Below are 25,136 nucleotides of genomic sequence, written 5' to 3' on the forward strand. Positions count from 1 at the left end.
GTGGGTGGAAATGAGGGAAGGAAGTGAAGCCCAAGGGTCAGTGTTGGAGCTGAGCCCCAGGAATTGCAGCCTGCCAGGATTGGGGCTGGGGGCGGAGCTGAAGAGGCCTGGCCAGCCCCTGAATGGGGCGAGACTGGGACCCAGAGACACTGCGCAGGGAGCGAGCGTGACTTGCGGCTGGAGACCTGGGCAGGGGTCGGGGCGAGTCTAGGGCCGAACAGACCCACCTTCTGGGGGATGGAACTGAGAGTGGGGGGCGAGGTGGGGGTGGCCCAGGCCGGGCCAGGCTCGGAGGTGGCAGCACAGCAGGCTACCCAGGGACCCCGACCCAGCTGGTGGACAGACAGTACTGCAAGCTGGGGCCGCGCGGGACACCGGGCGGCCTCCCCAAGGGATGCTCTGGTGAAAAGGGCCTGTTTCTCGGGTCCCTTTTTACCAGACAGACCATTAGAAAAAATTTACAAGTCCGTGCTTTAGCAAAGAAGAGAATGAAGCGGCGGCAGCATCCCAGGCTAGGTTCTTGGGTTCAGACGTCAGAGTTCACCCTCCCCCCCGCCCCGTCCCCCAACACTCACATACCACTGCTGTACTACCCCGGGCCACGACCTCTAGAGAAATGTCCTGGGGCAGGGGGCAGTGAGATCTGCTCTGCCCCTCCACACATCCGCGTCGGAGGCAACAGGGATGGGTAGAGGCGGGAGAGGCCCAGGGAGCGCGCAGGGGAGGGAAGAGGCGCCCAGGCCGCGGGGGGGCGGGGGGGGAAGGGGAGCAGCAGACGCCGAAGCGAGGGACGCGCGCGGCGGGCGGTGGCTCCGAGCAGCGGCCGGGCGGGGGGCGCTGGAGGTCACGCCGGCCAGGGGGCATCCCGAGAGCTCCATGAAGTCCCCCCGGGGCCGCGGACGGGGCGCTAGCTTGGGGAGGCTGTCGGGGGGAGCCCGACATCCATGGCAAGGCGGGGGCCGCGGCGGCGTGCTCAGAGTAAGTCGGGGCCGGGGGCCGGCGCCGAAGGGAGGTGGCTGGGTAGGGATCACTCCGGGCCTGGCTGGGGCAGCCAGGCTGTCTCGGTGTCAGTCGGCTGCGCCTCTTCGGAGCACTGCAGAGCCGCTAGACTTGGTGGCTTTTTTGGAAACTTGCAAATGTTTTCGTAGAGGGAGAAGGGGGAGGGGAGGGAGAGAGCGAGGGAGTGACCGAAACTGAGCTGGGGCCGCTGGAAGAACTGAGGCCAAGGCTGGGGAAGCTGGAGACGGACTGACAGACAGCAGACAGAGCATCCGGGCGCTGGCGCGCTTAAGTAGCGCGGGCGCGAACCAGACTCGGGTTGAGGATGGGGAGTGGGCGCGGTAGACGCCGCGGAGGAGATGGGGGCCTAAGGGACCAAAGGGCTAAGAGCTGGCGTCTTGAACACTGAAGGGCTCAGTGTCGATGCAAAGTTGGGATCTCGTCCCCTAGCTACACGCCCCGCGCGGCTCAAAACGCGCCCCCAGTCCAGTCCGGACTCCCCTACTGCGGAAAGCCACCGAGCTAAAAATAACAGCCCTGTTAGCCCCCTGCAGACCGCGACCCCGACCCCTCCCTCGCCCCCTCCCCCACTGGGCGTGGGGCGAAGCCACAGCTCCCAATTCCCCAAAAGAAAAAAAAGAAAGAAAAGGCGGCGCGGGAGGGGCGCGGGGGGCGGTCCGGGGGCGGGGGGCCCGGCCATATGGATGTGATTTCTCCGCTCCGAGGCAGACGGGCCGCTCCGCAGCGCTCGGCGCCCGCCCGCCGCCCGCCCGGCCTCCGGCTGCCTCCCTCCTTCCCTCGCACCCTCCCTCTCTCCTTTGCGCTCTCGCTCGCTACCCCTCAGCGCATGGGCCCCGCGCCGGGCCCCGGGGCCTCGGGCCGCCGGGACGCCGGGGTCCCCTAGGCCGGGGCGTGGGCGGGGCTGCCCAGCCTGACGCAGCTCTGCACCCCCCGCCCCCCACCACTAGCAGGGCCGGCGGCGACCGCTGCCTCGAGGGACGCGGCCCTAGGCGGTGGCGATGGGGGCCGCCCGGATCACACCCGGCCTGGCGCTCCTGCTGTGCTGCCCAGTGCTCAGCTCCGCATATGCGCTGGTAAGTCCTCCGCCGCCAACACTCCAGGACAGGCTGCGGGCTTCCTCTGGGGTCCCTGGGATGGGTCTAGGGCACAGAGTCTTGGAGTTCCCCCATAAGACTTAACTTTTCGGTGAGAGCCCCCTCTGGGTGCCTGCTATCTCTGGGATGTGTGGACCATGGGTTCTAGATGCCCGAAGTCTCCCTCTTTTTGAAGCCTTGGTTTGGGGTCCCAGGTCTGGAAATCTGTGATTGGGACATGAACACCATGGCTGTATCTCCCTCGGAGATGACAGTGTGATCTAGAGGAAGTCTGTTTGGCCCAGGTGTGGAATCCCACAAACTGCTTTGGGGACGTCTGTTTTCTACAAGTTTTGTTTTCAATCTCTGACACAGGGATCTAGGTCTGAGGCGAGAATCATCCAGGCAAGGGGTAAGATTTAGGGGCCCCTCCAGCTCTGATGACCACGCACATACGTACTTGCATGCACATATGTCTAGTTTTATCCAGAGTTGAAGCTGTTTGTCCTGGGAGGAGGGATGGCAGTGCCCTGAAGGAAACTGACCTCACAGTACACCCCTTCAGGAGAAGAATGCTTGAGGGGGACTCTGGTAAGTGAGGAGACCCCTGGGAGTTCTGTGCACTCCCCTGAGAGTGGACGCTAAGAGGCAGAATGATAGGGAAGACTAGGCAGAGGCAGAGACAAAGGGAGTGAGGATGAGAGCTCCCCAGAGCAGGAGGGGTGGACAGACCAGGAATAGAGGCAGAGAGCTGGACAGCAAGCCCTTCTTCATCCTGGGCTAGGGCCCAGGGTCCATTTCCTGGTGAGGCGGGTGTCCCATCCCCTTAGTCACATCTCACGGCGGCCTTATCCTGGGGACCAGCCCATTTGTGAGGAGGCTATCTGCCTGTGTGCCTAACTTCAAAGTCCCTTCCTCACCCAGGTAGGGGCTTCTGCCTTCTAGAGAGAGGGGCAGATGGGCAGCCTCTTCCTCCTGACCAGCAACAGCTCCCTACCCAGCACAGAGCCCTGTGGAGGGAGGCAGGACCTCAGGGATTCCTCCTTCTCTACCAAATCCCTGTGTAACCTTCGGCTATCCTTCTCCATACCTCCATTGCCCCATCTCGAAAGAGGACATGAAGGAAACATTTATTTACTTAAAAACCCAGTTATCTGAGGCTCTCCCTTAGTCCGTGGTCCTCAGCACTCCCCATTCACCTGTGCCTATGCCCTTGCACTCTGAGCCTCAGCAAAAGCTCCCTAAAGCCAAAGACAGAGAGCTGCTATGAGGACTTGTAGACGGGAAAACTGCAGAGCACTGCAAACTCTGGCAAACTCTAGGGGGCCAAGCCATTTCCCCACACTTCTCTCAGTGAGCTATGTATATGCACACATATGTGTGCGTGTGACTGTCCAAAGAGTAGACAAGGTGGTGGGTGTGGGTGTCCTGAGAGTACATCTGTGTGTCAGAGAGGGGTATGTGGGACTCTGGGCATAGTGTTCTTCTGCATCTGTGTGGTTGCGAGCGTCTGATTTCCCGTGTGAGTTCTTGTATGTGTAAAGCTTTGGGTCTGCACATGACTTGTAGAGCACAGTTGTGTGCGCCCCTGTGTGTACATTTTTCAGCATATGTGTACTCAGGTCTATTATTTCTTATTTGTATTTAATAAATAAGTTTCTACTTGCCATTGTTCTAAGCCTTCACATGTATTAGCCAGTTTAATCTTCCAAAAAACTATCTGAAGAACTTTTCTTTTTTTGAGACGGAGTCTACTGGGTAGACTGCTGTGGCATCACAGCTCATGGCAACCTCAAACTCTTGGGCTCAAGCAATTCTCTTGCCTCAGCCTCCCAAGTAGCTGGGAGTAGAGGTGCCGGCCAAAACTCACAGCTAGTTTTTTCTATTTTTAGTAGAGACGGGAATATCACTTTTGCTCAAGCTGGTCTTGAACTCCTGAGCTCAGGCAATTCACCCACCTCGGCCTCCCAGAGTGCTGGGATCATAGGCATGAGCCACCGAGCCTGGCCATTGTCCCCATTTTTTTTTTTTTTTGAAACAGTCTTTTGTTTTGACACCCTGAGTAGAGTGCCATGGTGTCATACCTCACAGCAACCTCAAACTCTTGGGCTGAAGCAATCCTCTTGCCTTAGCCTCCTGAGTAGCTGGGACTATAGGTGCCCACCAAAACGTCTGGCTATTTCTAGAGATGGGGGGTCTTGCTCTGGCTCAGACTGGTCTTGAACCTGTGAGCTCAGGCTCTCCACCCACCTCGGCCTCCCAGAGTGCTAGGATTACGAGCATGAGCCATTGTGGCAGGCCTCCATTGTCCCCATTTTTAATTGACCCAAATTACATAACCTCAATGACCATTTTTTATCTCATGCCAACTAAATGGCAACCTCTGTTCTTCTATGTGTGGGAAGATATGGGTACCTGGAGCCCCACACTGCTCTCCGGGGAAGCTGAGGTATATGCAGAGAATTTGCTGCCTTCGCCTTGTTCCATGGCTGAGGGTAAGGTAGGAAGAGAAATGCCAATGCTGGGTTTGCTGCAGGACCTTGTGGGAGCGTGTGAGTTCACTGGACACTCCCTGGCTTCAGGACTAGAGGATTTGGACTGAGAGGCAGGGATGCAGCCTACTCACCCATTCAATGTCCCCTGGGCCCCCTGGGCTCAGCTGCACTAGTGCCCCTCAAGCCCATCAACCCAATCTGATCGCCCTTGTCACCAAACCTGTATACAACCTGCCCAGCCAGCTCCCAAGACCAGGCTCATATTTGGGAGGCCAAAGAGCATTGCACAAGGAAGATGCTGGCTGTAGCCACACTCCGCTGGTCCCACTATGCCTCATAGGAAAGAGCACCTGGGAGGCCAGGGCTGGGGTCGGGAAGGGTGAAGTTGAGAGGAGGGGTGGGCCCACACATTGTGAGTAGAAGGCAAAGGGGCATTCTTGTCCTTGGGGATGCCTCATCCAAAAGACCCTTCACATATGCACATGTGTAGGAGACACTGCAGTGGGAGAGGCTGAAGCTCAGTGGGACAGGCCTCGAGTGCGGAGATTTGACCACTGGGTAGGACTCAGAAGAGACAGTGGTGAGGACTCACAGGCTAGGGATGTATGGGACCCCAAGCCTGCTCCAGGGGCAGCTTGGCCATGAAGCTCACTTTTAAAGATAGGAAGGACGTGTATTGAACACTGGCTGTCCCCAGATTCTGAGCTAGAACTTGTCACAAATGTGTTTTCATTCTATCTATTCAGCCAGCCAGTTTATGAAAGGTTTCTAAGGGACATACAGCCAGTCTGTGGCACGGTGGGATTTGAATCCCTGTCTTCAGACTCCCATACTGAGCTCCTTCCTCCAAAGCAGTGTGAGAGTTGCTGCTGGCAAGATAGCCCCACGTCTTACTCTGAGTTTTCTTTTTCTTTCTTTTTAAAAAATTAAATCCTTCTATTATTTTACTTTCTTATTTTTAACTTTGTAACTAATACATGAATATGTTCTTTCTTATGAAAGAGTCACATAATACATTTTAAACAGAAGTCCCTGTGATCATTCCCAAGCCTCATTCCCTCTTCCAGGGAAAACCATGTCTAACAGGCTGGGTGGAGGGTTTGTCCTCCATACCTCTTTCTGTATGCTTCTAAACGGTACCTTTTTGTGCACATGTTAAATAGATAGTTTCATTTTGTTGTTTTCTTTTTGTTTGGCTAATGATTTTTAAATAAATGGCATTAGTTTTTAGATAGGGCTCTGCCATGTGCATTTTTTACTTAAAGGTGTGTATTAGAGATTTTCATGTCAGTAAATATAAAAAGCTATCTTTTTTAAATGCTACAGGGTATTCCAAAACCTGGGATTTATTTATGTAGTCCCTAGAAATATACATTTAGATTACTTTTGCATAATTTCATTAGTTGTGTATGATTCTAAACGGTGATAGGGAAGCTCCTTGAAATACCCTATTGTGTCCCCATGTGACTCTTTCCCAGTAGGATATTTCTAGATTTTGTCATTGCTGGGTTTTAGAACATGCACATTTTTTATTTTAATAGGCACAGCCAATTTGCCCTCCAAAGATTGTGTGCCAATTTATACTCACAACACCAAGACTGACCAGGAGAACCTCTCTCCTCACACCTTCTACCTCTTAGGATATTATGAGGATTCTTTCCATTTCACCTTTGCCATCTGGAGAGATGAACAATGTTGTGCCTTATCATTTTAATTTGCTGATTACCAATGACTTTTGGACTTTACATTAATTTATTATCCATCTTCTAAGAGAGCTTGCTCAGAGCCATTACCCATCTTTCTATTGGGTTATTTGTCTCTTTGTATTGATTTTTTAAAGCTTTTTATATCACCTGCTCTTAAACACCACCACCACCTCCAGCTCTCAGAACTGCCTGTGGACAGAGCAGTAGGAGGGGGGCCTAGCCCTCCTGGGAACTTGGGTTTTCTTCCTAATGTTTTAATGAGGCGTCAAGCAGCCTCCCCCAGATTCCGGTTGTGGGCCTTCTGGGGACACTCCCTGGTCCAGCTACCACATCAGGAAGGCAGCTATTTCAAGAGAGTCCCCAGGAAAAAGAAAAGGTGGGGTGAGGTTTTAACAGATCCCTAAACTTGTCTGAAAAATATTATGTGACTGGGAGAAGGTGCTCAGGTTTACAAAGACGTCAGAGACCTCCAAACCCTTAAGATCCCAACTCCGAGCCCAGCCTCGTGCCCAGCCTTGTGCCCAAGGGTAGACCTGGTAGGACCCCATTCTGCCAACCAGAGTAGGTTTAGTTAGCCCATACCATCCTTCCAGATGTTGGTCCCCAGCCCAGGTAGGGGCCAGTTGTGAAGATCCATAGGGTCCTAGGAGCCAACTCTGCCATCCCAGGTTTTATCCCACTGCCTGCCTTGAAGGCGGCCACGCTGGCTGGCCAGGATGAGAGGCGTCACAGTGCCTCCCCCCAGCCCCTCCCAGCCCCAAACACAGGCAGCCTGTTCAGGAAGGCCTGGCAAGGGGGAGGAAAAGTCAGCACTTGTCAGCAGTGGTAGGGCAGGATGAGGAGCCTGCTCAGGCCAGTCGGATAGACAGAGGGCAGCAAGGGATGGGGAAGCAGTCCTAGCCCGCTGGCATGGGAGACAATGATGTGTGCCAGTATGGGTCCAGTAGTGGAACCTGAAGGAGGGCTGCAGGAAGGCCAGGAGGTCATGAAGGGGTCTCCTATTAGCCAAGGTTTTCTCCTTCTGACTTTGCTGAAGGCATCAACAGCCTTGGCCCTAACTGTCCTCTGCTCATTTAGAACTAGGGACCAGCTGCCATCACCATCATCATCTCTGTATCTACTTCCACCCCTAAATTACGTTTGAGAAGTCTGCCTTGGGGGTCTGCAAAGAGAGGCTTCCTTGCTATAGTAAAGGATACAACCCGGAAGGACTCTGTGGCTGGGTATTTCCTCTTTTCGTCCCTTTTCTCTAGGGTTGCTGCTTAAGTGTCAAGTGGACCTTTGCTCCATTTCTGACCCTCCTTTTTCTATCTGGGACTCTCAGCCTCAGTATCCCTGTTTGTAAAATGGGGATATGGTAGAATGTGAAGGAAGCATGGGTAAAGCTCCTAAAACAGAAACCCGTACCTGGCCTGCCTTTTCATACAGCACCTCATTTAATCATCACAACAGCCCTATTATTACCCTGATGTTACTGAGACTCTACAGGGGGATGGTGCACTAGAGCGGAGGGCATTGAAGCCCAGCCCTATCTGTGATGGTTGGTTCAGGGGGTGTCACACCAGCCCAAATCTCAGGCCACAGCAGGGATGTTGGTGGGGGTGGGCAGAGATATAGGATACCTGCTACAAGACTGGGTGGTTTCACCAGTGGTGGGTATGGACAAAGTGACCCCTGGTCAGCACCCACCCCTGAAATGCAAGAGATCTGCAGACTTTCTGGATATAAGGTGATGTAAGTCTGTGTCCTCTGCACCCTGGAGCTGGGCCAAGAAGACAGGAATACTCTTAAGGGGAAGAGGTTGGTGGAGTGGGGGGAAGGGAGTGTCAGACAGGGGGATGTCAGGCTAGGGTACAAATCATAGTTCTCAGCCTTTTCCCTCTCATGCCCAGGAGATAAGGCCTCCTCAGTTAGGGAAGAGGGAGGGGATAGGGTCCTTTTGCCCCCCCTCCTATGCCTAAGCTCAAAGGGCCCTGACAGTGACGTCGTATGAGTCTAGGGTGGATTCAGAAATACAAGGAGTCATTGGGGACACTGTCTTTCAACCCCCAAAGCTTGCCAAGCACATCTTACCCAGCAGCTATCTACCCACAATTCTCCCAGAGGTCCCACCTGCTGTCTGCCCCTCCCTATTGCCCCCTGGATCTGGGTCTCTAGCCTGAAGGCACCCATGTCACTTGGCAGCAGAGGAGGACCCATGAGGTGAGAAGTCATGAATTCTAGCTGCAACAATTGCAACCAGCTTTTCCTGAGACCCATACCTGCCCTGGCTTTTCATACAGCACCTAATTTAATCCTCACAACAACCCTATTATTACCCTGATTTTACTGAGATGCAGGGATTAAGCAACTTTCCCAAAGATGCAAAGCCAGTCAGATGTGGAGGTGGATCCAAGCTCCAGTGCTAGTGGCAGAATTTCCTTGGATGAGGAAAAGGAGGGGTGAATGAGGGGCGGGGGAAAGATACTCCCAGCAGGGGAGTTGTGCTCTAAGGCTTGGAGGTGGGGATGAAATTAGTGTGGGCCTATCCTCTCCTTGGTAAAGTACCTGCTTAACTCTAACCTGAATTCTTGCTGCAGTGGCAGCTCTGCTGTGATTGGGGTAAGGGAGAAATAAGTCCTAAAGTTAAGGGAAGCCAGAGGTAGGGCCACCACTCCCGTAGATGAATGAAGAGGGGCATGACAGGCTGGAAGCACATACCTTCCCCTCCCCTAGACATTCCCACACCCACCATAGCAACAAGATGCTGGAAAAGGGAGTGTGCTTCCTCCTGATCATGAAAGGGTGAAGCCAACAGCAGAAGGTGGAAGCTAAGAAGACCCCATAGGCTTATGAGGGAGTGTATTGGTCATCAGTTTGCCAAAGGTCAGTTTTCAACCCCTGACTGCCTGCCTCTAGCCTAGCCCATCAGCTGTGACCCTCGGCCGCATTGATAGGCTAGTCATGAGAGGGCTGGTGAGTCAGCAAGTCTCTGAGGACTGGTAGATGCCGGGGTCAGTCACTCAAGAGCTCTGCATAAGCCTGGGTCAGTCACTCAAGAGCTCTGCATAAGCCTGGGTCAGTCACTCAAGAGCTCTGCATAAGCCTGGGTCAGTCACTCAAGAGCTTTGCATCTGCTGGGAAGAATATGGTACATTATCTGTCTCTAGATGGGTGGAGGTGTGCAGAAGGAGTCTGGTGTGAGGTGGGAGTGAGAACAAGAAGATGGCAAAGATAGTGCAGACAGTAGTTACTGGCAGTTGGCAACATTGATGGTGGTGCAGATGCTGCCTCTGGTGATAATGGAGTGGTGGTGCTGGTGATGGAAATGGAGCTGGTGGCAGTGGTAATGACGTTGTACCAGTAGTGACAATGGAGATGGTGGTCATATGGATAGTAACAGTAGTGCTTATGGTGGCAATATTCTGCTGGTGGTGGTAATACCGGGAAAGGATAGTGATGGTTATGTTGGTGTTAGTGGTGGTAATTGTTGCTGGTGATGAGAAAATGATTACTGATGGGTGTTAGTCACAGTGTTGGAGATGGCAGTGAATGGTGCTGTAATAGGAGTATGATGAGGAGGGATCAGACTCTTCAGCAGCCTGAATCCCCAATGTCAGAAGCACAAGGAGAGCTTCAAGTTATTCTGGAGGCAAGCTGGGGTTGGCCTCCCTCAAGGCCCATCACCTCGCTGCTAACCCTAACCCTAACCCCAGCCAGCTCAGCCATAGCTGTGGTGGGAAGGTGGTAGGGCCAAAGAGCCAGTGGGGCCAGCAGCCAGCACATAGGAATCTACTCTATCCCTTCCAGAGAGCCTATGGGCATTGGGTCCAGCTGAGAGGGTCCCCCACGGCCCCCAGAGACATACCGAAGCACAGGACAGCCACAGACGAGAATGCTAACGGGTACCGCACCACATTCACAGACGTGCACACGCTGACCTGTTCACGAGCACGTCAGGCTCATTTCCCAAGTTTACATATTGGACGATCGCACGTGAGAACACAGGCAGACGGAACACACTCAGGGGCACACACCCCCGACAGCGTGCGCGCAGGCTTGCGGGGTGCGCCCCACTCACACGCGCACGCGCACAGGCGCAGACGCCGTTTTGTTAAGTGAAACCAGCAGAACTGGAGACCGGCTGAGCCAATTGGAGACTCCTCGGCCCTGGAAGCCCTCGCTGCTGCCGCCAAGAGACGCGGTCAATTAACTTCTCCCTGCAGCCGGGCTCCCTGACCCACCCGCCAGTCCCTCCCGGGCCTGCCTCCTCCTGGTTGCCCCTCCGTGGGCAGCTCCGCTGTGCCTGAAGGGGCCTGGCCCTGCCACGGCTGTCTGAGGGGATGCAGCTCTGCCTGTCAAGGGTCTAAGGGGATGAGGCCCTGGGGGCGGGGGCACAGTCTTTTGGGTGGAGTCACCTGGAGACATGGCCCTGCCTATGGGTCTGAGGAGATGTGGCCCTGACTTAGGGGGGTCTGAGGGGATCCCAGCCCCACTGAGCGGCGGGGTGTCTCAGGGAATGCATTAACCCCTTGTGGGTCACACTCATGGGAGCAGCTGGGTTGGACATACTGAGCTGTTCCCAGAGCAGGATGCTGCCTTCACCCCCTGACTCCTTTCAGGTCAGGGGAACAGAGGCTCAGACCCTTCCCAGCAGTCACCTTTGTAGGGTGAAACACTCACCCACCCCAGACCCCTGCCCCATGTTTTATTTCCTTCCTTATAAGGATGTTAGTGAGTCCCACTGGTGACAGCCAATGTGTGTGCAGGTTGGAAGGAAGGGAAAGGAGGACATGCCAGGCAAAGAACAGGAGGAGCAAAGGCCTGTCCCATATTGTCAGAACACAGGGTCTCCTTAGATGGAGGGAGCACCTAGATAGGCAATGGAATGAAGAGGACTCCAACCAGTGGGAATGCCCAACCCAACTCTGGCCGCTTGTCAGCAATTCCTCTTGGGACCCTAAGTGGGAGGGGCTGAGGCACTCACCATTCACTGGAAAAGCATTGACTGGGCAACTGGGCCAGGATGGAAACTGATAACTCCCAAGGTTCCCCAGGGCTCCAAGATTAAAGGAATCCAGGCTGAGTTTGTCTTCCCAGACTTCAACACTCCTTATCCACCTCACACACACCCAGGTCCCCAGCAGGCAGCCAGCTGGATCCTCACAGGATCTACTCTGGGACATTCCATCCTTTTCCCATGTACCCTTGGGGAAAGAACTAGACAGAATATTAGAGGCCGTATCCTACAGGGTTACTGGCGGGCAGGCTGGGGACAGCCCCCTCCTTTTTCCATTTGATCAAGTAGGCCCTGGAGCCACTGCTTCCTATCTGTAAAATGGAAGCTACATAGGGCAGATTTTCCTCATGTGGCAGACTTTCCACATTCCCTATAGGGTCACAGCCTAGGGGATCCCTCTGGGAGGCTGGGATAGCTGTGGGACCACTGCTGCACTGAAGAGTCTTGCCTGCGGGTCTGACCTTCGGCTTGACAGGTGGACGCAGATGACGTCATGACTAAAGAGGAACAGATCTATCTGCTGCACCGTGCCCAGGCCCAGTGTGAGAAGAGGCTCAAAGAAGTCCTGTGGAAGCCAGGTGGGAGCAGGGCCAGATGAGGAGGGTCTGGGGATGGGGTCAGAGGTGCCAGATGAGGGTCGGGTATAGAACAGGTGAAGGGCGTAGGTGAGGATGGACTCAGATAAGGGGGCCAGGCCAAAGTGAGAGCCAAAAGCAGAGTGGGCCATGCAAATGTGGAGTCAGCAGTCTCAGATGTCCTAGGCTTGTTCCAAGTCCTGTGAACAAAGACCCTGGGCTGCCCGACATCACCCCTCAGACATCCTCAGCCCCCACTCACATTCTCTCAACACACACACAGCTGGGAGTGGGGATGGCAAAAGCCTTTGTGCAAGACTTCCCCTCTTGGGCTGGTAGTAGGGCAGTATGAAAACAGCAAGTCCGAATCATCTCCAAGGTCTGGTGGGGCGAGCAGGATCAGGAGCTGTGACTAGGGTGCCAGCCCCCAACAGCGTGGCTTCCTAAAGGAGGCGTTAGCTAAGCCAAATCCAGAAAGATGGATCTTTGAAAGAGGTCAGCTGGGCAGAAAGCAAAGAGGTCTCCAGGGTGGGGAGAACTGATGGTCCGTGGGCTGGATGGGCCAGGGTGAGGATAGAGGAATAGGAATGGATATTTCAGATTCAGTTATGGTCATCACCTGGCAGGGAGGGTGCTTGACCTGGATAGGATGCTAGACCTAGGTAAGGAGGGTTCCCTCCCACCAGCTCAGCATCTCTGTGGGACCCCTGCCTCGAGGGAGGGGAGCAGCACATCATTCCACTGCTCCTTTATTACCTCTCAAGCTGGGCTTTTACCACCCACTTCCTTGAATTCATTTCCTGGAAACCAAGATGGGTCCTCATTAGCATCCACCCAGGCCTTTGATGTCTGTCTGCTTAATCTTAATCTCATCAACCTGAAGAGGCCCAAACCTACAAGAGAAACATCCTCCCCTAAGCTGACACTTAGGCTGCTGGGGGGAACAACACGGATGCACACCCAGAATACAAGCACACAATGACACACACAGTCTGTAGCACACAGACCTGAGCACAAGCTCACAGAGCTTCATATAGTCTCTGCAGTCACAGCCCCACATGCCACTGCTTCCCAGTCATATCAAGATCTGGAGGATCATGTGGACCTGGCCCTTCTCACTCTGGGTTCTGAGCCCAGCCTTCTTCCTAGTTGTGGAAACCTGGGGGAAGCCTCTGCCTCCTCCCCATCCACTATGAAGCTTCTCCTTCCCTCATCCTGCTACCCACCCCCCAACACTAATGTCTGAGGGTGGAGGCAGGGAAACAGGCACAGCAATTCTCATCCCAGTCCAGGCCACCAGGACTCAGTTTCCCATCATTGGCATAGACCCAGCTTGGGAGGCTCCAGGGCCCTAGCTTGGGCTGTAGCTGAAGGGGTACAAGCAGGTAATGTGGAGGACTTTGCAGTTGGGAAGACAGACCTATGGCATTTCTCCAATGGAGAGAAAGGCCAGGCCCTGTCTCAGATGAGTCTACAGGGCCACTGTGGAAGCTATGAACCCCTTACCCAAGCATCCTGGGGCAGGGAATAGGATAGGGAGGTGGCCTTGTCTGTCCACTTTGACAAACTATGCCACCTTGCTTTTGTCTTCCTCATCACTAGCTTCTTCACCTGCGCAGCACTCTGGCCATTTCAGTTTTGCTGTATAATGAGTCTGTGAACATCTCCTCCCCTTTTGTCCACTTTTACTATGCGCCCCCTGGTGGGGCCTTCACTCCCGTGTGCCCTTGCTCTGACTTCTGGGTGGAAGGGTCCCACCTCTGCTGTCTCACCCATGTTTACTGCTCAGACCACTAACTGATCCTATACTCACATGGATTCACTCCTGTTTGGAACCCTGGCTGACAATCTCCATCTCTTCTTACTACTTTTCCACCTGGCAAGCACTTTACGATTTGTGAAGCACTTTCTCTCCTATCATCTCAGATCTCCCAACAGCCCAGGTGTCAGCAGGACAGAGAAAACAAACCCATTGTTCAAAAGGGGAGTTGGAGGCAGGAGGGTACCCCAGGTTTCCTATTATAGCACAACTGACAGCTATAATTACCTTGATTTCTCCAGCTGACATAATGGAATCAGACAAGGGATGGACATCTGCATCCACATCGGGGAAGCCCAGGAAAGAGAAGGCATCTGAGAAGCTCTACCGTGAGTCAGAGGAAGACAAGGAGCCATCCACTGGCAGCAGGCACCAAGGTACGCATGTGCTTCCACGCATCTGTCTGACATGGGCCTGGGCCTATTCACTCCCACCACTCTGCCCCCCTCATGTAATCCCCTATTGTGGAAAGTAAAAGGCTGCAGCCCACTCCCCAGGAAAGCAGGGAAGGGGCTAGGAGGAGATAACCTAGAGGGCAGCATGTGGGGGGTAGGTGAGTGGGATGGGCTCCGGCCCCAGGGAGATTTACATAGAAAAGTCACCCAAATGCGCCCCTGGCCCTTAGCTCAGCGGGTAGGGCTCCGGCCACATACACCAGGGCTGGCGGGTTTGAACCCCGCCTGGGCCTGCTAAAACAATAACTGCAACAACAACAAAAAAATAGCTGGGTGTTGTTGTGGTGGGTGCCTGTAGTCCCAGCTACTTGGGAGGCTGAGGCAAGAGAATCACTTAAGCTCAAGAATCTGAGGTTGCTGTGAGCTGTGATGCCATGGCACTCTACCCAGGGTGACAGCTTGAGACTCTGTCTCAAAAAAAAAAAAAGAGAGAGAAAGAAAAGTCACCCAGTACCGCCCCAGGGATAGATCCAAGGCTACAGCCCCACCCACGTAGAGAAAGAGAGATGACAATGAACCCTGGGAGTCAGAGAGGCAGGGGAGAGATACACAGAGGCAGAGAGAGGCACACAGAAAGAGGGAGAGACATAAAGACAGAGATAAAGAAAGACAGAGTTATATAGAGAGAAAGGGGACCAGCAGTCACAAATTGAAGGCCTGGGACTCAGTGTGTCAAAGGAGGTGCACCAGGACACATAGTGAGGAGAGAAAGAGAACAGGAGGGGAGAGCAGCGGGCGGCAGAGGGATGGGGCAGAGACAGTGGGACAAGGAGAGAAAAGGAGGGAGGGAGATGAGGAGAGACAGACACAGAGCCCCAGCTTCGGCCACAGGGCTGGTTTGAACCGGCTGGGTGGGCAGTGGATTCCAGATGGGCCACATCTGGGAGGCTGTGGTCACCCTGTGGCTCCCTGGGGACCAGAGGGAATTGTGGGCCTGGCTGGGCGGGGCTGGGAATATGGCACCCAGGACAGAGAGCCTTTCACCAAACTGGGCGAGTCCCACCATCAAGGCAGCCTTCCAGGATGGCTGGAGAGTCCTGTGGTTGGAGCCCTACAGCAGGAGAGAAAGAGGCTGCAAGCTGGGGGTGGGATCTGGAAGATCCATAGGCTGGGAAACCTCCAAGGTCACTTAGCATCTGTGCAGTGAGGCTGGGATGTGTCACTCTGCTGTGAATCTCACCATTAATAATTAGACTTGGAAGATGGTATCTTTCCCCACCAGTGGCCATGGGAGTCTCAGCAGGTACTCAGGGCAGCTTTGAGTGGTGGTAGAATTACAGGCTGATATGGTTAATCCCAACTTCCCAGTGAGGAAAATGAAGTGCTAAGATTGGGGACACGTTTGAGTGAGGTTGGCAGCTCCTTGTCCAGCTGGCACTAGAAACCAGACCTCCTGCCTCCCCTCATGATCCCAAGAGAAGGGTCACATAAGGAGCTTCCTAGAAGAAGGAGAGTTAGTCTGGGAACCAGGCCTTCTTCAGGGACAACTTAAAGGTGGGACCAAGAGCAGAGGGAAAGGAGAGAGGGCTAACCTGGGGCTGAGCGTGTGAGAAGGGCAAGGCCCTCTGCTGTGTGACCACAGTAAGTCACTCACCTGTCTTGGCTTCTGCTAGCCCATCTGGAAAATGGAGCCAGTGCCAGTACCTGCATCACAGAGGCTGTAGTAAATTCTGTGACTCTAGGTGGGGGCACATCAGGGAATAAGGGCATAATACATTTTCTCCAGAATGCTCAAGGCATACTTTTTCAGTCCTGGGACACACCTGTCCCTGCAGGAACCAACCAGCAACAGGTGTGTTGGTAACTCAGTGTCACTAAACATGGACTTGACTCTCTCCCCTACCTGTTTCTGGGCACAGGGCGCCCTTGCCTGCCTGAGTGGGACCACATCCTATGCTGGCCGCTGGGGGCACCAGGTGAGGTGGTAGCTGTGCCCTGTCCTGAATACATTTATGATTTCAATCACAAAGGTAAGGCCAGCTGAAGTGGGATGGGGATCACAGGGATGCCAGGGCTTGGAGCTCAGGGCTTCAGTGACTCCAGACCTCTCTCTGCTCCCCTGCCTTTCCCATGGACCTGCAGGCCACGCCTATCGACGCTGTGACAGAAATGGCAGCTGGGAACTGGTGCCTGGACACAACCGGACATGGGCCAACTACAGTGAATGTGTCAAGTTCCTAACTAATGAGACTCGTGAACGGGTGCGAGCCTTCCTCCTCCCCAACCTGACTCTAAGTTCGCCCCTACTCCTCTAGTGACCCCTGAGATAGCCCTGACTCCTGACCTTGACTTTTCTAGCAACCTTAACCTGGCCTCTTACCCTGACGCTCACTCTGAGTCCCAGGGCTCTGACTGTCTCCCCACCTGCACAGGAGGTGTTTGACCGCCTAGGCATGATCTACACAGTGGGCTACTCGGTGTCTCTAGCCTCCCTCACTGTGGCTGTGCTCATCCTGGCCTACTTCAGGTGGGTGGGACGAGGGGCGGGGCAAAGCCAGCTAGAGGAGGAGGGCGTGCTCAAGGGTGGGGCAGAGGTGCCACCCCCCCCCCCTCATTGCTCCCCTCACCTGGCTGGGTCCCTACCTACTGCGCACAGCCCAGCTTTCTGCCTGCCCACCACACGTCCCCGTGCCCCCACCCCCGCAGGCGGCTGCACTGCACGCGCAACTACATCCACATGCACCTGTTCCTGTCCTTCATGCTTCGTGCCGTGAGCATCTTTGTCAAGGACGCGGTGCTCTACTCTGGCGCCATGCTCGATGAGGCTGAGCGCCTCACGGAGGAAGAGCTACGCGCCATCGCCCAGGCACCTCCGTCGTCCCCCGCAGCAGCCGGCTACGTGAGTGCCCCTACGCGGCCCGCGCGTGCCCCCACCGGCTCCGTGGAAGCCCCTACCTGTGCGCCTGGCCGTTGCCCCACCTGTCTCCTGCCACCACCACTAGCTTAAGGTCATTCTAACCCACCTCACAGGGTTCCTCACACCCCTCAGCTCTGCTGCCAACCCCCCTGCTAAGGGTTTCTGAGTGATCCAGACTCCCCACCTACGAGTGACTCTTTTGCCTCAGCTCCATACCCCTAGCCACACCACCCCATCACCTAGCTTCCTGCCCTGACACCACCACACACACTTCTTAGGAAGCCCCCCTCCCTGGGGCACCTGCCCCTCTTTGCCTGCTTGGCTAGCACCACTTGTCCTACCCCACCAGGTGTGCCCCTCTCCCCCAGCCCTGCTCCCCCTCCCAGCACCCAGCCGATCCCTGCTTCCCCAGATGCAGGCCCTGCCCTCTGGCTAACTCCAGCTGGTCTCTTAGGCGGGCTGCCGGGTGGCTGTGACCTTCTTCCTTTACTTCCTGGCCACCAACTACTACTGGATACTGGTGGAGGGGCTGTACCTGCACAGCCTTATCTTCATGGCCTTCTTCTCAGAGAAGAAGTACCTGTGGGGCTTCACAGTCTTCGGCTGGGGTATGCAGGCATAGGGGCAGTGAGGCGCAGGCAAGGGTGGGACCTGGGGTTGCAGGGGGATAGCATATTCTGTCATGGATATGGGACAGCAGGTGGGAAGCCTGCCACCCTTCTGTGACTGACCCCATTCTAGACTCACGAAACGGGGCTTGACCCCAGGTCAGGTTCACCTGGGGTTGAGGCTCAGCTCAGGAGAAGGGAAGAGGTACTTTCAGATCAAGACTCAGCTCATGATCAGAGTGGGATGTTGGTCAGAGGTCAGACTGGGCAGTTGGGGTCTGGAACCGTCCTTCCACCCTGAATGCTGTGGGCTACGCCAGCATCTGTTACTGCACTAATCCCCCCACTGGGATGGACTGGGGGAACCTTGCAGGCTTGCAGGGTCCAGGGCCCAGAGCCATAGGCGCAGCCTCTCAGCACCATCTGGGCTTCAGCAGCCTGTCTACAGAATGGGTTACTGGGATGGAGCACTCGTCCCAGCCCCCCATGGCTCTGGGATCTAGTTACTGATAATTGTCCATTATTGTTGGCAGCTCCAGAGCTTGGCTGGGCTCCGGGGCAACTGGCCAGCCTACAGAGGGGTGGGCCGGGTGGCTGGAGCCCTCTCTGTGCTCATCACCCAGAGGCCCTCAGGTCAACAGCTACTGCCTCCCTGCCTCTTGGCACCACATCCTCACCCTGACGTCACCATGACTAGCCCCCCAGTTAGAGGAGACCTGGACCTGGTCCTGGGAGCTAATGCAGGAGCTAGGAAGTGTCGGGGTGGGCTGGAGTCATGTGGATCAGGGAGTGCACAGCACTATGGGGGACAGAAATGTCACAGCTCATTTCCTTACTGTAAACTCAGATCATGCCTATCCCTCCAAGGGTGTACCAGGTCTAGCATCAAGTTAGTTGGGGCAGGACTTGGGAGTCCTTTCGCAGAGGCAAAGCTCACTTAAAGGTACTGTGTACCACTTGAGCTGGCTGAGGCCAGGACACACAGAGGTTCCCCTGTGGCTCCTGCCTGGGACAAAACCCCTCACTGTATCCAGCCTCATCCATGAGGGCTGGGACCTTTTAAACCAAGTTGGTGGGGGAGGGGTTTTCTGGGACAAAAAGTGCCCGTAAGAGGCTCCCCCCATGGGAGCAGCACCCTTCATGGGAGAAGGGGTAATGTCCAGGGGCTTGGATAAATTAAGGATACTGTACTATTTCACATGTGCCTCACAGTTTTGCATATGACACAGCACCAAGATGGGGACAGAGGGCTGAGCTGGGTCCTATGGACTAGAGCCCTAAGGAGAGGCTGGTGGGGCAGTACATGCCAGAATGTAGCTCTGTCACCAGGCAACCCACATGCCTGGGGTGAGGGGATCAGGGCAATGACAGAGTGAGCTGAGGGTCATCAAGGATGAGGTGGGAGATGTGGATGGTATCCACAGCCCCTCACACACTGCCCCCTCTGTGCCCACAGGTTTGCCTGCTGTCTTCGTGGCCGTATGGGTCAGTGTCAGGGCTACCCTGGCCAACACTGGGTAGGTCCAAGTGGAGAAGAGAGCCAGTCCAGAAACACCCCTGGTACCCTTTCCTCCCGTGAATCATATGACGGTGCCTCCTATACCCTGGCTCTGAGTGGCCTCAGCTCCAGGAGTTCCAGTTCAGCCTCTAGCTGGAACCCCCCTCAGAGTCACAGGGGACTACTTGCAAAGAGGCCTATGTGGGTGGCCTGAGGCCTAGTCACACTCAACATCTCCTGTTCCTGTGTCCCTGACAGCTAATGTCAGAACAGCTCAACTCAGGCTTCTGTGGGCTGGCTTAGGATGGGAACAGAAGGGGAGGGAGCTAATGCCGCATTCTCCCCCAGGTGCTGGGACTTGAGCTCTGGGAACAAGAAGTGGATCATCCAGGTGCCCATCCTGGCCTCCATTGTGGTGAGCAGGGGTGGGAGGGAGTGTGCACCTGGGCCTCATCACCAGTCCCAACAGGGACCTGCAGCAGGGTGCAAGCCACAAAAGCCTGAGGACCAGCTGATCCCCACTTCAGTCCAAATGGGAAAGCCAAAGGCCCAAAGAGCCACCTAGAGATCCATAGCAGAGCAGGGCCTGTGGCAGGACCATGAGCCAGAGTCCTTGCCCCACCCCACTGGACGCAGCCTCGAGACCCAGCCTCCCTCACTCCCGCAGCTCAACTTCATCCTCTTCAGCAACATCGTCCGGGTACTTGCCACCAAATTACGGGAGACCAACGCCGGCCGGTGTGACACACGGCAGCAGTACCGGTGAGCCATGCCTGCTATGCCTTGGCTCCTCAGAGCTGGGGATAGAGTTCAGGGGTCACTGAATCCAAGCACCACGTACACAGGAAAGACAAAGGCAAGAGAAGGATCCAGCTTCTGACTCCCTAGCTATCCCCACCTACCCAACTGGCCAGCCACAGGTATCTTGCCTCATTTCTGGAGGCCCTGGGGCACCCCAAGACCTAGAGTTGGGGTCTGCAAGGGTGGGACAAACTCAGACCTTCCTCCAAAGAGCTGGTCACAGGAAGCCCAAGTGACAGGTGAGCAGTGGGTGACCCCAAAAAGGCCACAGCTCAGCTGAAACCCTCAGAAATGGGCATGGGAGGGTGAATGCATGCCAGCTGAGGGACCAGCAGGTGCAGAGGGCCCAGGGACAGGGGGGCTATAATTTGTGGTCCATTTCAGGACACCTCTGTAAAGCAAGGGGCTCTCTTCACACTTTGCAGTGACAATAGCTATCCCAAGGGAACTGCTTTATTCTCCCATGATGGCCAGAACCTTGGGTCCCTTTGTAGCTTCTGGAGCCTGTGGCTAGCAGGGTATGGGGTGGCACGGTGCTTCTTGAGGGGGAAGTGGCTGGACCCTGATCTACCTGCCCTGCCGGCCCAGGAAGCTGCTGAAATCCACGCTGGTGCTCATGCCACTATTTGGTGTCCACTACATCGTCTTCATGGCCACGCCGTACACCGAGGTTTCAGGGACGCTCTGGCAAGTCCAGATGCACTATGAGATGCTCTTCAACTCCTTCCAGGTGCATGGCTCAGCTGAGGCTGGCCGAGGGTGGGCGGGGCAGAAGGGGCGGGCAGGGTGGGAGGGGTCGCCCCTGATCCCAGACACCTCTCTCCACAGGGCTTTTTTGTCGCCATCATATACTGTTTCTGTAACGGCGAGGTAAGCAGTAGGCAGGGAGGAGGCATATGTGCCAGGGGCTTCCTCAGAGTCTTGTCTTCTGTCCGGTTCTCTCTTTGTTCTGAGAAAATCCCTGAGGACATTCTGAAGGCAGAGAGAAGTCTTTCCAGATGATTCAGCCTCAGGATGTGCTAGGATTTGGGGGCTCTTCAATGTCTGGCATAGCCAAGGGTCTTCCCAGCCCCACAGTTGAATTCTCTGTAACCCAGATTGGGGGACTCAGCTCCTCTGGGGGCCGTTTGAGCCTGTAGATTCTAGGTATGCCAAAGCCTGCAGCCAGGCACCACGTTCTGAGGGTGCTGGGCTTTTATTTGGCCTTGGAATTTTCTAGTAGACCCTACTCCTCTGTTTTCTTTCAGCGCCAGGTGTTGCAGGGACAGGATGGGGGCACTGCTGGGGTTGTGGGCACACCTAACTACCCACCCTCCTACTGCCCACAGGTACAGGCTGAGATTAAGAAATCTTGGAGTCGCTGGACACTGGCACTGGACTTCAAGCGCAAGGCACGCAGTGGGAGCAGCAGCTACAGCTATGGCCCAATGGTATCTCACACGAGCATGACCAATGTAGGCCCCCGTGCAGGACTTGGCCTGCCTCTCAGCCCCCGCCTGCTACCCACTGCTACTACCAATGGCCACCCCCAGATGCCTAACCATACCAAGCCAGAAGCCCCAGCCTTGGAGACCTTTGAGACCGTACCATCTGCCATAGCTGCTCCCAAGGACGATGGGCTCCTGAATGGCTCCTGCTCAGGTCTAGATGAGGAGGCCTCCGGACCTGAGCGGCCACCCGCCCTGCTACAGGAAGAGTGGGAGACGGTCATGTGACCAGGCACTGGGGTCGGTCCTGCTGACATTGGTGGATGGACAGATGAACCAAGAGACGGGTGGTTGGATGGTTGCCCACTTAGGGCTAGGGCTGGGAGAAAAAATAGGGGAAAAAAAAAAAAAAAGGAAAAGGAAGCAGTGTGTGGCTTCCCGTGGTTTGAACTGGAGACTCGCTCTGAGTGGGGAGGGACTGGGTGTCATGGGGAAGTGGGGGGAGGCCACCCAGGAGTGGAAGAGGGGCTGTGAATCATGGAAGAGTCTTTGGGTCTCACTCCAGGAGGGGTAAGGATCCAGAGGCGAGTGGCACAGTCCATAAAGGCTCAAGTTTGCAGGGGTCAGACAGCAGTCAAGAGGACCCATGTGGGAATCTGACCTCAGCCTTCTCCTGATACCATTGCCACCTCAGACACTCTCCATACTTAACTCCTAGCTGCTCCTTTGAACCAACTCCTCTGGCTGCAGGCCCCCTTCTGCCCACACAACATTGGGCAGAAGGTGACAGCAGATGCTTCTCACCAGATCCCACAGGTCCCTGCTATACCCCCAACCCTGGCTTAGATGATCCTTCCCTGGCTGTCTGGTGGTGGCCCTCAGGGAGCCTTCCACCCATGACCCTCATCCCCATCCAGGCCTGACATTCCTCTAGAAACCAGATAGAGGTTGCAGGGGAGTGCCAGGGCCAGCAAGTAAAGTATGGGCTGGGGTCTCTGCTCTGGCTCAGGAACTGTGGGGAGCCAGGAGTCTGAGCCCAGAGGGTAGCTGGGTGAGGGTCTACAAAGCTGGGCACATTACTCATGAGGCACCTAGGACAGCCACGAAGCATCCTCACCTAAAACTTCCCCTACCATCTTACCCACCCCCTGGACACTGCCCGCTCATCTTGGGCCATTCAAGGGCCCTAGAATGGCACAACCCTCCCTCAGTCTGACACCCTGAGGGCTGGCCCAGTTGCATGCCCGCCCCATGCCCTGCCCTAAATGAGCTTCTTGCTCTTGCTCAAGCCTACAGACAGCCTATGCACAAGCCAGTGCCTCTGCTTGGCCCTGCCTTTTCTTCTTCAGCTCAAATTGTCTTCCTCTTTTCTCCATGGATGGCATCTAGGAGTGCTCCTCATTTCCAACAGCCTAACCTACCCAGTGGGGGTGAGGCAAGAGGTCATGAGGCCCAAGACAACAAACTCACTTGGGTGGTATGTGGTGTGAGCGTGTGCTCAGCAGCCTAAGGCTGGGCCCTGCCTGCCCAAATGGTAAGCAGGGCAAACTACCATCCAAAGGTCTGGTATACTCATGGAGATCCATGTGTTGGGAACTATTCATAATGGTACGAGAGAGGCATAAGCCAGGTCCTGAAGGGCCACTGAGCCAGGCTGAACACAAAGCATTCCCATGGATGCTGGGAAGCATTGGGAGCCACTTGAAGTTGTAGAGGGAGAGCATTTAGAAGAGTCCCTGCTCCAATGTGCAGACTCAAGGAGGCTGCCCGAGGATTGGAGAAGCGGTAGCCAGCTAGGAGTCAGGTGGCCATACAGGGAGACAGTGGTGGGGGTAGGAGGTGCTATCGTCAGGAAGAACCCTGGTAGAGGTACTGCCTAAGGAAGGAGACCTCAGCATGGCAGACCCTCATCCCCCTCCCCAGGGATGGCTGATGCCCCTCTCCAAGGTATGAACTGACCTATCCCCTCAGGTCAGAACTATGGTACCTCCAGACCACTGGGCCTTCAAGGCAGCTCATACTACTTACCCCACAGGCAGGTCTTCGTGGTCCAGAGTCGGCCAGGCCTCAGAGCCTCATTTCCCAGCCCAGATTCCTCTGTCAGGAGGCTCACTCATTCTGGAATATCTTCCCCCCTGGGCATCTCTGGACAATGCTGTCTTCCTCCTCAGGCTGACTGAGCCTGTCCTCTCAAATTGGATTCCCTATAGGATAGGCTTTGGCCTCTTCCTGCAGACTGGGGACACCAATCCTTACTCCAATACCAGGACAAGGCTTTCTTCCCCCTCAGACTGGGTACCCCAAGGACAGGGCTGAGCCTCCCCTCAGATAGGGTGCCCCCAAGGACAGAGCTATGTCTACCTCCTTTGGCTTCTTACCATCTTTCCTTTTCAGTGGTTCTCAGCCTTCCTAATGCTGCAGCCCTTTAATATAGTTCCTGTGGGTTCCAACCCACAGGTTGAGAACCACTGCTTTAAATGGACCCCACCCCAAGACAGAACTATTCCTCCCTTTGGACAAACACCTCCCTGGCCATGCCAGGTACTCTCTCTCGGGTTTGGTGTCCAGGCCTCCCATATCTAACTGGACACCTCCCAGATGAGGATTGGTCCTCTTGCATCAGGATATTTGCACTCAGGACAGGGCCAGGCCTCCCCCTTTAGGCTTGGCACCATTTCCCCCCTCACACTGATGTCCAGGACAGGACTGGATCACTCCCATCAATCCAATTCCCGTAGGCTAGGATCAGGTCTCCTCCCTGAGACTGGGAGCCCCTGGGCCAGGGCTGGCCTCCCCTCAGAGAGGCCCCTGAGCCCCACCTGGGACATCGAGGTGTTGGCAGAGGAAGTGGGAGCCCTCAGCAGGCCTGGAAGGATGTCAGGACCCTATTTGCCTTGAGCGGGGGCTGGAGCCAGGTGGTCACTTCTCCCTTCAAGGCCCCACAGCCCATCCAAGCCACAGGGAACACGTAAACAGCAGCGGAGCTGGGTTGTAAGCAGGCAGGAAGGAGGGCTCTGAGACTCCCACTACTCAGTCTTCTTGGCTGCAGTATCCAGGCATTTCACAGGCTGCCCTGGACTCCAAGTTAGGCCAGTAAGGTGGCCAGGTCCATTTCCCACCTGTCTTGGGCATGTGGACAGGCCCTGCCCCTCCCTGGCCTGTCTCCCTCAGTCCAGACTGAGAGAAAGACCTCTGAAGACTCTTTGAAGAAACGTATCCTCCTGGGGGTGGAGGGTGGGAGCCATCCAGCCCTGACACACAGAGCTGACCCCAAGACAGGGGGCAGAGTGAGTCCACAGCCTCCAGCTCAGAGTGGGATCTAGGGGATCCACATGTACCCTTCTCCAAGTCCCCAGTCAAGAGCAAGGACTGAGCTAGGCCCCAAGTATGTGGAGTTCACAGACTGCTCACCAGAGGGAGAGCAGGCAGGTGGGAAAAGGGGTCGAGTTCTCTAGAGGCACAAGGACATGACCCTGCCCCAGGGTCTGAAAGGACACAGTCCTGCTCTGATTGTGACGGAGAAACAGCCCTGCCCCTGAGGTCTGAGAAGATACAGTCCTGCTCTAAGAACAGTAAGGGAGACACAGCCCTGCCCTAAGGGCTGAGGGGATGTGCACCTGCCTTGGGGATCTGAGAGGGCACTGGTTCTGCTCTGGTTGTTAGAAGAGAGATCTGGCTGTGGGGACCTGTTTGGGGCCCAGGGGTGTGGGGCTTGCAATGCAGTTCCAGTCCCTGATGGCCTCAGCCAACTCCAGAAGCATGATCCCAGCCACCATGGCCAACTGAAACACTCTGTGCCTGAG

The 25,136-nt window shown here is 55.4% G+C and overlaps 2 protein-coding genes across 6 annotated transcripts in view; one reads left to right on the forward strand and one right to left on the reverse strand.

Annotated features, from left to right (window-relative positions):
- Positions 1–598, reverse strand: part of MYL3 (myosin light chain 3) — a 22,935-nt gene extending 22,337 nt beyond the window's left edge. The window contains exon 1 of the mRNA XM_053599660.1: positions 580–598. The gene's annotated coding sequence lies outside the window, so the exon portion shown is untranslated. The remainder of the gene's footprint in view (positions 1–579) is intronic.
- PTH1R (parathyroid hormone 1 receptor) overlaps positions 1–21,756 on the forward strand; it is a 24,390-nt gene extending 2,634 nt beyond the window's left edge. Inside the window, exons 1-15 of one of the 5 annotated variants that reach the window (XM_053599655.1) lie at positions 781–978; positions 1,968–2,093; positions 11,769–11,871; positions 13,930–14,064; positions 16,002–16,112; positions 16,225–16,343; positions 16,515–16,609; positions 16,789–16,981; positions 17,454–17,607; positions 19,064–19,124; positions 19,454–19,520; positions 19,773–19,867; positions 20,495–20,636; positions 20,735–20,776; positions 21,235–21,756. In XM_053599655.1, coding sequence (XP_053455630.1) covers positions 2,019–2,093; positions 11,769–11,871; positions 13,930–14,064; positions 16,002–16,112; positions 16,225–16,343; positions 16,515–16,609; positions 16,789–16,981; positions 17,454–17,607; positions 19,064–19,124; positions 19,454–19,520; positions 19,773–19,867; positions 20,495–20,636; positions 20,735–20,776; positions 21,235–21,621 — 1,779 coding nt within the window. In that variant the 5' untranslated portion in view covers positions 781–978; positions 1,968–2,018 and the 3' untranslated portion in view covers positions 21,622–21,756. Of the gene's footprint in view, positions 1–780; positions 979–1,967; positions 2,094–11,768; positions 11,872–13,929; positions 14,065–16,001; positions 16,113–16,224; positions 16,344–16,514; positions 16,610–16,788; positions 16,982–17,453; positions 17,608–19,063; positions 19,125–19,453; positions 19,521–19,772; positions 19,868–20,494; positions 20,637–20,734; positions 20,777–21,234 lie in introns of those variants that run through there. The other 4 variants (XM_053599656.1, XM_053599653.1, XM_053599654.1 and 1 more) reach the window with 4 other exon arrangements.
- Positions 21,757–25,136: the final 3,380 nt, after the last annotated feature.

The sequence above is a fragment of the Nycticebus coucang genome, chromosome 8 (genome assembly GCF_027406575.1).
Source record: "Nycticebus coucang isolate mNycCou1 chromosome 8, mNycCou1.pri, whole genome shotgun sequence".
Classification (NCBI taxonomy): Eukaryota; Metazoa; Chordata; class Mammalia; order Primates; family Lorisidae; genus Nycticebus; species Nycticebus coucang.